At 47.8% G+C, this 15,347-nt stretch overlaps 1 protein-coding gene across 4 annotated transcripts; it reads left to right on the top strand.

Moving 5' to 3' along the window:
* Positions 1-2,800: 2,800 nt before the first annotated feature.
* On the top strand, positions 2,801-15,324 carry Znf488 (zinc finger protein 488). 4 transcript variants are annotated; one of them, XR_008217189.1, is made up of 3 exons: positions 2,801-3,242; positions 3,747-3,878; positions 3,953-9,009. XR_008217189.1 is itself a non-coding variant. In XM_052733945.1 (3 exons), the coding sequence occupies exon 3, from the start codon at positions 11,963-11,965 to the stop codon at positions 12,947-12,949; it is 987 nt and encodes a 328-aa protein (XP_052589905.1). In that variant the 5' UTR covers positions 2,850-3,242; positions 9,213-9,306; positions 11,855-11,962; the 3' UTR covers positions 12,950-15,324. The 4 variants fall into 4 exon arrangements, 3 of the variants coding, with proteins under 3 accessions (XP_052589905.1, XP_052589904.1, XP_052589903.1); XM_052733945.1 differs by lacking the exons at positions 3,747-3,878; positions 3,953-9,009 and adding exons at positions 9,213-9,306; positions 11,855-15,324 and having other exon boundaries at positions 2,850-3,242; XM_052733944.1 differs by lacking the exons at positions 3,747-3,878; positions 3,953-9,009 and adding an exon at positions 11,733-15,324 and having other exon boundaries at positions 2,850-3,242.
* Positions 15,325-15,347: the final 23 nt, after the last annotated feature.

Genomic DNA, 15,347 nt, shown 5'->3' with positions numbered 1-15,347 from the left:
TCTGACCTGTTCTGTAGAAACTGGGGGTCCCTGAGCTTCTATGATGATGGTACAGTGACAAGGAGAGCAACTGTTGCTCCCCAAGAGTCATTTGGAGGCTGGACTGGGCAGGCATTTGCTTGTCCGGGACAAAATGGGGGTCTCGGTGATCTGAAATGGCTTCTGCCCTATGTCTGTTGGTGTTAGTTCTGCCTTGGACCTTTGCAATGATAGAAACTTCTGGAGTCCAGGCTGTAAAGATCTACTGTGCTTTTGTTTATATTTAACATATATGGTTCTTTTTAAATCACTCCTTTTGAGTTTCTTGAGATTTATTTTGCTATTCATTTTCTGATATATTTGGTTAGATTTCTAGCTCATTTTTTTCCTTTTCAGTTAACATAAACTTTTTGGGTTACAAACCCCATTTCTTTTTTCATAGAATATTTAAAATTTTGGTGTGTGTTGTTTTGAGTGATTTTTTTCCTCAGACACATAATTATATGTATGTATTAAAGCTTTCAATTTTGTGTGTGTGTGTGTGTGTGTGTGTGTGCTTAACATTCTGTTTGCCATTGATTTCCACATTATTTGCATTTATGACTAAAGAACCTGATTTGTACAGTACTTTTTCTTTTAAGTTTTTTTTTTTGGAAATTTATCTTAACACATGATTTGGGGGAGCCCAATTGAATAGAGCTTAGTAACTATTTTGCTGTTTAAATCTTCTAAAATTTGGCACATGTTATATTGAAGTTCTTGACTGTAATAGAGGATTGGATAAATTACCCCTTTCTAGATATCATTTGTTTTATTTATGGATGCATACATGTTTAGAATGTTTGTTGTTTTCTTGGTTAATGAAGCCTTTTCACTGGGAACTTGTTCTCTTTAGCCCTAAGAACTATTTCCAGTGTTGAAGATGATTTCTTTCGCTCTGCCCACCATCCCTGCCCTGGGTATCATTTATGACCCCTTCTTGTTTTAATTTTGCTTGTTCTTATTAGGTCTGTGTCTTTTAAGTGTATGCAGCTCGATGAAATGAGTCTTATATGCCCTTCTGAGTGTGTCATTCAATGTTACCATTTGGATCTCCCCTCTGTGTGTGTGTGTGTGTGTGTGTGTGTGTGTGTGTGTGTGTGTGTATGATTTAATGTCACCATTCAGATCTCCCCCCACACGTGTGTGTGTGTGTGTGTGTGTGTGTGTGTGTGTGTGTGTGTGTGTGTGTAACTGGAATGGAGTATTACTAGAACCTACCCCATTCCCTTACTCTATGACACATCCCCATCAAGAAGACCACCTCCCAGGCTGCTACTAGCCAATGGTTGGGCCCAGCAATCTGGAAGCAGGTCCATGCTAGTAACTTGAGATTCCCTTCTGTCCTGGTCACAATGTTCTTGCAGCCAGAACCCTATTTCTTCTTCTCTAGTCCTTTTTTCTTCCCTCCTTCCCTTTCAAAGAACTTTACAAATTGGTGCTGATGTGTATCATTCACCCAGTTTAGCATGTTTTCAGCTCCTTTGCACTCCTTAGCTTTTCCACCAACATTGGTGGCTTTGCCCCTCTGAAGCTATCTTCATTTTGTGCTCACTCCTGAGCAGCACTGCAGGTGGACACTAATTGTAAATATGTATATTGTTTTCCAAGGCACCCAAAGATCTTACAGCCTGATGTTCATGAGCAATGTGTGGCTAGTTGACAGTCAATGCTTCCTGGGTAATCCATGTTTTGAGCTTAGTGGCTTCTAAAATGTATTTCTCTGACCTTGATGATTGCCTGTGTGGGTGCTTGGAGCTTTGGTCAAGTGCCTAATTGTTATTCTCCTTTCTATTAAAAAATAAAATGTGCTGTGGGAACATCACTGGGGTGGTTTAAATAAGAATGGCTCCCATAGGCTCATATATGTGAGTGCTTAGTCACCAGGGAATGGAGCTATTTGAAAGTATTAGAAGGATTAGGAGGTGTGGCCTTGTTGGAGGAAGTGTGTCATTGGGGGTGGGCTTTGAGATTTCAAAAGCCCATGCCAAGCTCAGAGCCTATCTCTCTGCCTGAGGACCAGGATGTAGCTCTCAGCTACTGCTCCAGCACCTGCCTGCCTGCCAACATGCTCCCCTCCATGATAATAATGGACTGAACCTCTAAAACTGTAAGAAAGCCCCCAACTAAATGTTTCCTTTATAAGAGTGGCCATGGTTACGATGTCTCTACACAGCAATAGATCATTGACTAAGCCCCATGATTCTGAGGGATGTGCAGCTCCAACCTTACCCACCTCCCATTTACTTTGATAACAGACTCCCCAAACCCGGGGAAAGGCTCCAGAGAGTCCTCTGTTTATCTCTGTGCATCCTGGATCCCCACTGGCCTCAACACAATAGTGTCAATGAATGAGAGAGAGAAGCAGCTGGGGAGCTGGGTGGGTTTTCCTTTCAGCCCAGAAGGAGTCTCCTTTCCCTACCCACTTCCAGACGATTAGCAACCAAGGTTCAAACAGCAGCGCCCCCACACACACAAGAGTGTTGCAACTGGTCAAGCACCACCCTGCCTCAGCTCTACCCCATCTTCCCTGAAAAATCCCTGGTCCTGCAGGACATGGCCTTATGGACACCCATTCTCAGCCATCTCGCTCACAGGGACCCTCCCTCTGCCTCACTCTACCCTCCTTCCAGGTACACCTGATGATTGATGACAGGCAGGGACCTTGCTGCCATCCACAACTTGGAAAGGCAGGGAGGCAGCTGGTACTCCAGCGAAGGCCAGGAGGGCGCTGTGAAACCGCAGCTGCCGCTCAGGCGGCTTTCCTGGAGGTTAGCGGAAAGCGATTTGAGCGCAGACAGGGGTCCTTGGGCATCTCAGGCAGCCTGCACGCCACCAAACTGCCACCGCGGCCAGGGCCAGGAGGGTTCAAGAGCCTAGACTTTGAAGTGCACTGTGCAACAGCTCAGAGGTGACAGAAGACATCACTTCCAAACACAGCAGGACTGAGCCTGGAGCTCCTGGCTGCCAGTCAGGCTCCGGAGCCTGCGGGCGAGGTGTGAAACGTCGGTTCCGCAGAGTGGAGCTTGGGATCTAGGTCCCTGGTGCCTCCTCAGCCTAGAAGGGCCAGGGGTGGGGACCCTGTGGGCTCGGGACCTGAAGGTCCCGCCCCCGAGGCGGGGCCTGGACTCCCGTGGGCTCCTTCCGCAGCCAAGTTCAGCCGCGCAGGCTAGCCGCCCCGCAGCTGGTACCCGCCGGCCTCGCTGATGCTGCGGAGAGCCCAGGTGAGACGCGCCCCGCGGTCCTACCGGATAGACTGGCGAGCAGGAGAGGGAGACAGATGCTTCTCCTTCCTGTGGCCTTTTCCCGGGCAGAATTCTCAAGCCTGCCTTAGCTCTGAGGGCGGGATTTCCCTCCCCACTGTGGCCAGCTCCTACATCTTTCTCCAGTCCAGTCCACTCTCTGGGGGCCCATCCTCTTGTCTCTTCCCAAGCCTCTCTCCTCTCACTTTCTTTCTTTTTTTTTTCTTGTAGGGTTCATCTTTATTGGCGATTCCTCCTTGCACTCCCGTTTTCTTTCCTTTTTTTTTTTTTAAAAAAAAAAAAAACAAACTTCTTTTCCTCCTCTTTTCTTCCCGCTGTCCCCACTTCTTTTTTGCATACAATTCTGTCTGGTTTTTCTCCTAGACTGACGTGTGTGTGTGTGTGTGTGTGTGTGTGTGTGTGTGTGTGTGTGTGTGTGTGTGTGTGTGTGTGTGTGTGATCCCTATACTCTATTATTTTCAACAGGGCTTGTGCTGAGTGCCATGGTAAGAACCATGACCCGATCCCAGATGTGTTCTCCAACAAATATTTACAAAGATCTGGAAACGTAACTCAATACCTGTTGTGGAAAAATACATAAATGTCCGAGTTTTCCGGGTGAGCAGAAAGAAAATACCTGGCTTTGATGAGATGCTGCGTCCGTTTCTTGACATCGTTTTCTTCTCTAATAGGTACAGACAGCACACCAGGAAAGCCGATCCTTGGAGTAGCATTTAGGAGACAGCTCCAGCCATGCGTGTGTTCTGGGCAAGCTGTGCTGTCAGGTTCTGGGGCACAGACGGGTGGTGTTCCAGGCTGGATTTCAGGAAGACAATAGGAGCCCAGGGCTGGGCACGTTTTTGTCTACATGAGGTTGAAGAACAAATGTGAAAATATTTCATGTTACCCTCAAAGATTACCTTAGATACATTTTAAAGACAAGAAAACTAGGAAAGCCAGCCTGCTTAAATTGTTAGGGAACCAGGTACAGCATGTCTACTGAATCGATGTTTATTGCTTTGTTAAAGATTTAGTCTTGACAAAGACACAATTTCATGTTTAATGATATTTATGATCTGTCTTTATATTTAAAAGCACATACAAAACATACACTAACTTGCTTGTTTTTGAAGATGTTAATCACCAATTAAAGTTTGCAGCCTTGTCTTCCTTGGAACAATTTAAATTGACCTTGTAGTTATTGTGCCTTTAATGATAATTCTGCCAGCTTAACTTTTCACGGATGCAGAAAAGGAAGCTTGTCAATAAGCAGAAGTAGCATCTGGTCAATGAGCGTTGCGGCGTGGTTAGCTGAAGAGTTTGCAATGCTATACTAAGGAATTCTGAACAGTTAATACGCATGTGCTGGGAGCTGGGGTTTGGGAGACTGTGCTCTGCACTGGAGAGCTCAATTGTCCTGTGAGTCATCCAACCACTGGCTCCAGTGAGTCAGAACTGGTAATGGCGCTGGTGAAAGGGATGCTTCTCAGCTGATTTGGAATTGCATGGCAGTTTTGTTTGGCAGATTTCTTTCTTCAGAAATCCAGGAGCTGGCGGCTTATATTTAAAACAGATAAGCTGCTAAAAAAGTATATGAAGCAAAGTCTTGAGTTTCAATGTTTTAAATTTTATTTTCCTTCATTACACAGTCTGTATCTTTATAAAAATGTCACTGCCCTTCTCTCTTTAGATGATGCTACTGCTTGAGTATAAAAGGGTCTCTGTTGAACAGCCTGGTAGATAAGCCATGTACTTTATCCTGTGAATGCTGCCCTGGAGGTGAAACCCTGGCTGGGGTGGGGCACCTGCTCTTCCTTTCTGATAGTACCAAGAAGAAGAGCTTCCTTTATTGAAGCTTATCTTACACACACACACACACACACACACACACACACACACACCCTGTTTAGTCCAATTAGAAGCACCCTGAATTAAAAATCACTATTCCAGTTTTATTTATAATGTGATTAACATCCTGAGTGGTTGTCCTGGGTCATGCGCCTAGTGAGTGGCTAGGCTGAAACTGCAATGCAAGCTATGTCTTGGAATCTGAGTCCTTGAGGCCAATTCAACCCCACAGGTTCTAGCAGAAATATTACCCCAGATAACACTACTTATTGGCTGGTTAATGATGTTTATTGGAGTGTGGCTCCTTGCTCTAGGGTCCTGGCCATGTTTGGCCATAGCTAACCCTGAATTCACCTAGTAGAACCCCTATGAAGCACTGTTTTTGTCCTCTGAGTTCATTGGCCCTGTTTCTGAAAATTCCTGGGGATGGAAGGGTGAGGATATGTCATCTACCTTTATGTGGGTCCACATGGCCAAGCTGGGTTAGTACTAAGTGTAGCCTTACTGTAGTCCTGGGAACTGACTTTGCTTGCATTCAAACAGCTTTGGTCTAGAAGACTGGAGCTTAAGTTGGACATGAAACCTCTAGGAACTGGTTAGGATGTCCTCTTAAAAGCTCTGCTTCTCTACGAAAGCCTGGAAAGCTTTGATGTTTCCAATGTTTCTAATATTCCAGAACTAGGAGATGCCTAGAAATATGAGCATTCCCCACAGAAAAACTCAAGTGGTTATTCTTATACAGAAGGTGTTAATGCATGATTACATTCTGGAATCTTCCAAAAGGGTCTGGGAAGACTCCAGAGACTAGGAATGCAAAAAGACTAGATACACTGGGAGTGTTTTATGCCTTGTTTTGTTTCAACTGAGAAGAAAAGCAAATACAGGCTACAATCTAGCAGGTATTACGGTGTCATGGAGCAGAACTTGTTTCTGAACTGCAACTCAGATCCACAGGAATTGATACAGTGTTAAGAGGACTTCAGAACTCTGAGGTATCCAGTTGTTTAATAAGATCTTATTGTCTGTATACAGGAAAAAAAGGAAAGAAATGACCTGGCTACTTGATTATTCATTTAGCACCACTACGTGCTTGTTTCTTTGAGTTCACAAGTCATGGAAAGTTGGCCATGAGGTGACTGTCCCTTTGTGATAAGCATGACAACAGTTTGTCTTCAAACTGAATGCTGAGCCAGGTTCCTTGGCACTTTAGACATGATGATCTAACCAATCTTTAGGACAATACGTTGAGATGGAGTACCTGAATGTTCCCTTTTACAGATAGGAAAATAGAAGTCCTAGTGTGGATAATGGCAAAGAATGATGGAATCCAGGTCTTCTGTCCCTGGAACCCATGCACTTGACCTTTATGATGTGAATGTGGGGCTCCACAGTAGCTGGAACAGCAAGGGTGAATGGGAGAATGTAACCAGAGCCTCTTAGACATTGGAATGATGAGTCTATAGTTTGTATTCAAGCAGAAATAACAAGACTGGAAACAGATTGATCTCTCAGAATGTAGCACTTGCTGTGTTGGTCAATAGCAGTACCCTGACAGGAGCTACAGAGAGAAGTATCTACTATGGCAGGGAAGATGGTCCACGGAAAGATATCTATCTTGTTGATTGGGGGATCCTGGTATCAGAAAGCACTCCGGATCATAGAATCATCATGTGATCTGAGGTCTCTGAGGATGGTGGGAGGGTCTTGGAATTTCTTCTTTTTTTTTTTTTTCAGATAGAAGAACATAAGTAGTTCTGAATCATGTTTGTGCAATTCAGAGGGGTGCCTTGTGGTGAAAAGAGCCAAGGATGATAAGAAAAGCCTTTTGGTGGAACACATACAATGATGGAGTGACGAGGACCCATAAAAAGAGTCAGGATGGAGAGCCCAGGATGAACTGAGGCCATTGAGGACAGCCCAGAACAACAAAGAGTCTTTTCATGTGGGGTCCAGAGCAAGGAACAAGGACTGCACAGATCCATCACCGCCTAGGGCAGCTGGTGTCTGTGGGAGGAGAAAGGGGAAGGGGCAGTTCCACTTTGCCCAGAAAACAGCTGCACGGGGAGTGAGTCCACAGGCACACAGGGTGATGGGGGTGCAGGTGAGAAGGGAAAAGTGCCGGGTGCTGTGTGATTGGTCAGGCTTCTGACCCACAGAACTCTGTAGTTGGGATGTGGAGTGGTTTGGAGATGAGCCCCCACATCTGTGGTGGCCATCTGGGAGGCACAGGGATGAGGGGATGCAGATGCAGTGGGATGAGACCTGGAAGCCTAGCTTTGGCCCTGGGAAAGATACCGGTGTTAAAGGGAGGGCTGGGAGTCCCTACAGAGCGCATGGAGGCAGCAGCATTTCTGCAGAAGCAAGCCGTAGCAACCTCGCACTATATTCCATCTTGAGAGGCTTCCATCTGTCAGTTTTCATGGAGGATAGATGTGGGAGTAGGACCTGGGATGGGCCTTATAGGAAATCCCGTGCGCTTGCCTGCACGATTAACCCCAAGCAATGCTGATTTGTGAGCCAGAGGTAGTCTCAGGGAGGCAGGCAATGATTCCACATGTACATGTACACATGCACACAACCATATACGAAGGCACATACAGACAAATGCACACTCTAATACTTGTACACCCTCATATAAGCACATACACATAAGTCATACATATATACACACACTTCTTTGAACTGTCCTCTGCTTAGTTACTAGTTTGCTTATGTCTGCTCCATTTCTCCTTTCTCTTTCTCCTCATTATCATTTATTCATTTCCCCCTTTTCTCCCCCCCCCCCTTATTAAGGATTGGGTTGATGGCTTTGACGGGGCATATAGTTGGATAGGCTATCTAACTCAATAGCTGGCATTCTCCAGATTCACAATGGTGTCGAAAGCTGCCCTGTGGAATTGAGCAAAATGACATGGGGATAGGTTGGCAATAAATATTGGGTTGAGAAACACAATGCACTGCATAGGTTTTGTGAAAATTAAGTGAAATTAAATGCACAGAGTTGTTTGTCTATACACACTTAAACAGCAGATTATCACCACTTTACTTTTTATATAATGAAGCATCCTGGTGACCAGCTTTCTGCCCTGCATGTCCCTGAGAAGAGGGTGGTCACATCTTCTTGCATGCCACTGAAAGTTCTGGTTCCTGGGATTAGCTGTCCCTGGTTGGACAATGCTGCCTGGACCATGAAGGGGCATCATGGGGCCTCTGCAGAGCTGGAAGTGAGTGCACTAAGATCAGGGAATTTTGAGGCAGGTTCTTGAACACCCTTGGGTATAACATTATCTGGATCCAGCTGACTTTGGAGAAGTATCTGCGATTAGAGAAGAGACAGAGGACTTGTGTGTTTTGGTGTATTGTGGGAGTGTTCATATAAATGTGTATGAATATGTTTGTGGGAACATATGTATATTAGTGTGTGTTTGTGTGAAACTATATGTGTATTTGTGTGTTAAGTGTGTGTGTAAAGTGTGTTTGTATGTGCGAATGTGCCTGTGTGACTGTGTATGTGTGTCTGCGTGAGCGCATGGAATAGAAACTCACTGGTGGGGATTCAAACAGACTTGCTATTATTTGAGAAAGAGAGGAGCAATTTATCCAGTTAGTTACATCTGGGAGATCAGGGCTGAACTGTGGAGATGTTTTTAGCCCATTTCATAGTAGAAACCTGGGGCTCTGAAGGGCTGGATGCTTTGCCCAGGGTTACCCTGTGGCTGTTGACGCCTCTGCACTCAAAACACTGGGCAATATGATGTCTGATGCTAGAAGCAGCCCCACTGAAGCTGTGGTTTAGAAAGGATGTTGAGGTGATCCACTTTGTCCCATCAGCACACAGTATGATGAGGGACCTGGGGACCCAGAACCACACAGAGGAGGGGACTGTGATTGCTTTTTTTTTTTTTTTTTTTTTTTTTTTTTTGCCATAGCAGCTGTTCAAAAGCTTTTGTCAGAGGAGACGGTGTCGAGGCTCCCTTTTCTTGCACTTTGGGTAACTTCTATATTTTAACTCCCTCAAAAAGCTGATGCTGGTTGAATCTCTCTGGGGACTTCTGAAGGAAAGGGGCAGGTGGGAGATGCATGTGCTGTGTGTTCCCTGCACAGGGAGGCAGAAGGCAGTGAGATGATGCAGCTGCCCAAGAAGCCTGAGTCCCAGTGAGGATGGAGCCTGGTCACTTCTGAGTCACTCTGGCTCAGGGTAAGTTTTTCCAATGATGAAAACTCTAGAATGCTGGTCTGGTCAGCACTGTGGTTCTGCCAGCACTGTGGAGGGAGATGGTTAGGTTCTGTTTCCTAGTTTTAGAACCAGATGGCTGGGCTAATGGAGAGAGGGGAGTGCTGAAGGCCACCTGCAGAGAGCTGATGGCATTGCTGCCTATGCGTTTCCCCCATAGTGTGCTGTCCCCTCTAAACCATGGCACCTCCAGGCACAGTCAGAAGCCAGTTCACCGGTGGATGCCCAATGGTTTGGGACAAGCAGACAGTTGACATGGGTAGAGGGGAAGTGAGTGGGTTTAGGTGCAGGACGAGTCAAGAGTGAGTGTGTCTGGTGAGAGGCGAGCAGGGAGACTCAAGCTCTAGACAGGAACAAGGCCAGGTGGAGAGTGGACTGTGCCTCAGGGTGACGCAAGGGCCAGACACAGCCCACACCCACCCTGCCAAGTGTTCCTCTAGCCCTCTGGTCACTTGTGCCTACAGAAGCCCCTGTGTCCGTCCCTCTCAGTACCTGAAGTGGCCTAGCACACCTGACAACAAGAATTAAAATCAGCCTGCCAACCAGCAAGGAAAACTGTTAATGCGGGTGCAAACACATTAGAATTGTCAGGGAAGTCAAGCTGGCAGGTGACACTGTTTATGTTCTGCTGATACGGTAGTGGCTGCCCCAGATGCAGGGATGATGCTGAGCCGCTGGTGCCACTGAGCCGTAGCCTCTGTGTGTGTGTTTGCTCACACGTGTGCACATGTGAGTGTGTGTTGTGTTGACATCCTCCCCGATAGAGTCCTGGAGGCAAGCCCTCAGAGTTGGGTGGGGTTGTCACTTCTAGACAGTCACAGTGCTTTGCATTGAGGTAGCAAACATCAGCTTTGGCCAACTCAGAGAAGGAATTCATTAAGATGTGGGGCAGAGTAGGTACCACCATCAGAAGGATGGCTGGAGACCTGGACTGGAGAAAGACAGGGACTGAGTAGCAGTGGAGAACCCTGGTAGTAGGAACACACTGGAAACTGGACTTGACTGGGAAGATGCTAGGTACAAAAATGATCAGATATTTACTCTATTGTCCCAAGAAGCAATAATTTTCCCGTATTTTTGTCTGGTTTAGGAACCTTTTGGTCCAGATAGTACCTTCTGATTGCTGCAGTATGACTTATCTATGTGCCCTCTGTGGGTAGAGAGTGGCAAAGGCTCTTTTTTCTGGGCCTAAGACATCAGCAGAATGGAAATGACACCCATCCTGCCCAGGCTATCCCTAGAGCTGCAGCTGGACAATATGATGACTAAGGCAGGGGAGGGCAGGGTGCTGATGGAGGCCATTCCTTTGCTTGATGGGCAGGCTCCTTAGGGACCCTCAGATCTGCACACTCGGGGAGATCTGCAGCTCTCAAAGGAAACGGTGCTGAGTTATAATCTCCAATGGGAGCAAAAGCCACTTCTAAGCATGTGTTTGGTGGTTAGCTCCCACAGTGTGGGGAGAACGTCCATGAGACCCTGCCCTGGCATCCCTCGGGACTCTGGGGCTTTAGTCCTCGGCTGCTGCGCCCCACTGTGGCTACCCATGTACCTCCCTTCCACTTGCACTGTGACCCTTCGACAGCTTTCCTTTTGTGACTCAGAGGACAGCCAGATCTAGGTGAGGTGAAAGTGAGGTCTCTATGGAGCAGTCCTGAAGCTTCACAACAAAAACCCACCCTTCTTCCCCCTGTCCCTGGCTTTTCTATCAAGTCCCTGACTCCCAAAGGACTCCACAAAAACACTCCTTATCAGGGGCTGGAGCAGGGGGAAAAGTGCATAAAACTAAGCAGTGGTCACTGGGTGGTCTCAGCTGGACTAGGGTCCACAGGGAAAGGCGGCCTGACTATGCAAGGCTTGGGTGGGAGTAGGGAAAGCAGGGATAAGGGATCCAAGATTGGTCCAGAGGAATCAACACAAGTGGAAGCAGGCTAGAGTTGTGATGTGGAGGAAGGGGCTGCTAGTGTCGGAAACAGGGAAGGAAAGGCATGCCATAGGAGCCAAGATAACGAATCCATGAACCTTCCAAATGCCTCCTCCTGATGCTGTGGCTTCCCCCAGGCTCTGGACCAGTCAGGGCCAGACAGAGCTCCTGGAACAGGAGCTGATGGTACCTTCTTCTTGACTGCAGGGTCAGCTTGTGGGCAGGTGTCCAGGAACTCCTGTTTTCTGCCTCACAGCAGGCTCCCTTCCTTACCTCTTCAGCTTCCGTGGTTCTGAGCCAGGTTTGTTAACCACAGTAGCTGTTTCTGTGGCTTCCCTGCCTTTCCCTGCACGGGGCCGTGGCACATTCATCTGGTGCCAGTGCTCCAGTGCTCTTTCTGGCAGACACCTGTCTCCACCTGCTGCTGGAGTCTAAACTATCTGAGCTCATCCTTTCTCTTTCTCCTCAGATGATCCTGCTCCCACCTCACAGACAGTGAAGGAAGGCCAGAAAAAGTGGGCTGCGCTGGTGTCAGCCTACATGGGGCACTGAATGACCAGTGTTGCTCACTGTTGCTCTCTTTTTCTGCAGAGAGTCGTCAAAGGCATCCAGTCCAGGCTTCACTAGGGACTTTCCAGTCTCATAGCTCCTCCTGGAGGTAGAGACTGGTCCTTTGGAACTCCAAAGCCCTCTAGATGAATGGCTGCTGGAACATCCACCTTGCTTAGCCTGTCAGGCCTTGCTGATCACATGGCTGAGGGCAAAGGGGCTTCTCTGAGTCCTTCAGTTGAGCAAAGATGGAGGCTCATGGCACCCGAGGAGGTCCAGTCAGGGCTGCTCAGGAAGACAAACCTGGACTCTGGAGCTGCTGCAGGTGAGGGTGGCCAAGATGTGGCCTGTTCTGAACTGAGTCTGTCGACAGCATTGAACAAGCCTCGACTGGACAGGCCTCTGGCCTGTAAGGCATGCACAGAGCTGCCATGTCTCCAGGAGAGGCCAGGGGATATTCAGGCTCAGAAGAGGAAGCCAGAGGACCCAGCAGGCCAGCTCGGCACTCAGCAGCCACTCTTGGATCTCCCCAGAGCCTCAGTTGATGGCACAGTGTGCTCGGTATGGCCGGGTGCAGCCCGGAGTGAGCAGAGAAGCGCTTTCAGCAAGCCGGCCAAGCGCCCAGCAGAGAAACCCAGGCGCTCCCACATGTTTCTGGCCAGTGGAAATACAGAGGGCCCATGGGAGCTCTCAGGACTTATTACCACTGTGGACATCCCATGTTGGGCTCAGCTGTCAACTTTCAAGGTCATGGGTGATTTCTGGAGATTACACACGTTCTCACAGAACATTCTACTCTGCAATGCTTTCCAGGGGGCTCCCACACCATGGCTGGATCACACCCAGGTGCAAGTACCCACATCCTCACCCCCTTCTGCCACAGCCTCTCGGGCTCTCTTGCCCCCCACACTCTCCTCCCCAGGCTTGTCCACTCAGAACTGGTGTGCAAAGTGCAACCTTGCCTTTCGTCTGACGGCTGACCTGGTCTTCCACATGCGGTCCCATCACAAAAGGGAGCATGTAGGCCCTGATCCGCATTCTAAGAAACGGAGAGAGGAAGTCCTCACTTGCCCCGTTTGCCATGAGTTCTTCCGGGAGCGCCACCATCTTTCCAGGCATATGACCTCCCACAGTTAGTAGGTGACTAAGGAGAAAGCCGATGGCCATAGTGTCTAGTGCTCAGTGGTGAGACACAGGTGATTCCTGGCCTTTATTGACAAGCTTGTCTCAGGTGTCTTCAAGGTTGTTCCCTTTGCTTCCCAGAGATGAACAGCTCAGTTATAATTTGTCATGTCCTAGCCCCTGTGATGTGTTCTTGGCTCTGTTCCTAGTGCCCTGCATGAAAGCATGTGAGCACAAGACATTGGCTTTGCTGGCAAGCAAGCCTGCATTCAAGGTGGGCTCTCTTGCCTAAGAGCCGCGACCTTGGACATGTTCCTTTAACTTGCTGACCCTTAGTTTTCTCATTTTAAAATGGTGTGCTAATGAATGCCATCAGTCTTGAGGAAAGTGTGCGGTAAGTGGCCAGCTCGTTTTCCTGGTAGAATGTGAGCACTAAGCGTATAAAGTTCCTAGTCACTGCTTGAGCTAGTCAGCTGCATTATTTGTGAAATCTCAGGGGTGAACAAGTACTGGGTTTCTCTGCCATGAGTCTGCAGCAAGGCTGAGGATGAGCTTGGCTTGGCAGATGTGGCTCAGGCTGCATTCAAGTCTATGTCCTTTTCCTGCTGGGTCAATACTCTGGACACAGTGAAGCTGGGAGCAGAGATGGCAGATGAAATGCTCAGTTAGATTCCCGGCCTCCGCCTGGGTCACAAGCCTAACCTTCTCTGGGACAACCCACATCCGGGTTGGGGACTAAGTGGAAAAGTGGCCTGGCTGAAACCCTAATGAGGGAGTGGGGCCAGCAATCAACCCTCCTGTTCTCCGGGTCTTTGCACTGTGAATATGGGAGAAGAGGAAAACAGACATACATCATTCATTCTGCGTGATTCCCAGGTGCCATCCTTCCTTGTGATCCTGAGCCGGGCAGGAAGGAACAACTGGAGGGAACTAAGAATGAGGTCTCCAGCAGGCACTTTACCTCTGGTCATACTGCCTCCCCCCCCCAACACTGGAGGACATAGACAGTGAATTCTGGTACTACTGCAGAAGAATTTAAACTTGAGAAGGTTAGTGACTTTCCCGAGGCCACTACTCTAGAGTATTGATGGAAGAACAAAATCCAGTGACCCCCAGATCTGAGCTTGTGTCTCTTCCAGCCTGCTGCATGTCTGCTTAGCTAGCATAGTCACGGAGTGTACTGCATGACTCAAGAACTGGAGCTTAGAGGCCGGCCTAGTCTCCACACGTCCATTTCAACTTAACCTTGCTGCTTGTGCACAGATACAAACACACATACACATGCACACACACAGACACACACACAAACACAGACACACACACACATGCACACTCACACACACAGACACAGACACACACATGCACACACACAGACACAGACACAAACACAGACACACAGACACACACACATGCACACACACAGACACACCAAACACAGACACAGACACACAGACATACATACATGCACACTCACACACACAGACACAAACACAGACACACACATGCACACACAGAGACACACACGCAGAAACACACACACACACACACACACACACACACACACACACACACACCACTCTTCTCTTGAGCACTTTTCTCCATCCTGTACACTAAGTAGTGTATAGATTTGTCTTGTTCACTGGAGCACTCATCACTAGAGTGAAAGCGGGCTCTGCTGTTCGTTCCTGCTGGATTCCCATCATCTGGAACAAAACAGACATACAGTAGGCACTCACACCTATCTGCTGAAAGGAATAATAAGTTACCAGTTACAAGTTATCTGCCTGACTCTGGCCCTGCTCCTGACAGCTCTTGAGTTGGCAAGGAGGGCAAGAGGTGGCGTCTGTCAAAAGCAGGTTCACACTTATTTCTGGCGCAGTGGATTGACCCGTGATTTCTATGCCGTCTCTTTGAAAGGGAATGCTTCTGTCATGAGGTGCAGATGATGCTCAGAATTGATGCCAGCACAGCTGTTTGGCAGCCCTTCAGATTTACAAGTTCAAAGATGTTTGGGAGTCCATGACTTAGAATTTGTTAGTGACACAGTTCCTCAGAATAAGCATGCTGGGCTCTCAGGCTTCCTCTGGAGGTCAACTCCCCTCTCCTGTATTCCTCTCTCAGTCACTTGTTCCTCCTGGAGAGGCTACTTTAAACCATGACTTCCTGAGTTATCTCTTTCATTAAAAAAATAGCCTGGATATTTTCATTCCTCAAAATTCATTTGAAAATTCTGAAGTGCCAGCTCCCTGTTTTCTTTCTGAAGACATGGCTAAAAACAACCACCTCTGAACTAGGAGGTGATCCTCACATAAGGCATTCTGTCCACTGACACCTGTCCCTCTTTTACTCTCCAGAACTGTGAACAATAAATTCCTGTTGTTTATAAGCCACCCAGTCTATGGCATTTTGTTAT

This window comes from Peromyscus californicus, unplaced genomic scaffold (assembly GCF_007827085.1).
Source record: "Peromyscus californicus insignis strain IS unplaced genomic scaffold, ASM782708v3 Scaffold_12__1_contigs__length_115047231, whole genome shotgun sequence".
Classification (NCBI taxonomy): domain Eukaryota; kingdom Metazoa; phylum Chordata; class Mammalia; order Rodentia; family Cricetidae; genus Peromyscus; species Peromyscus californicus.
This window is presented reverse-complemented; position numbering and strand designations above follow the sequence as displayed.

Bases quoted from the DNA above. Each gene is read 5' to 3' on its own strand.
- Znf488 (XM_052733944.1), top strand. From the start codon at position 11,963: ATGGCTGCTGGAACATCCACCTTGCTTAGCCTGTCAGGCCTTGCTGAT.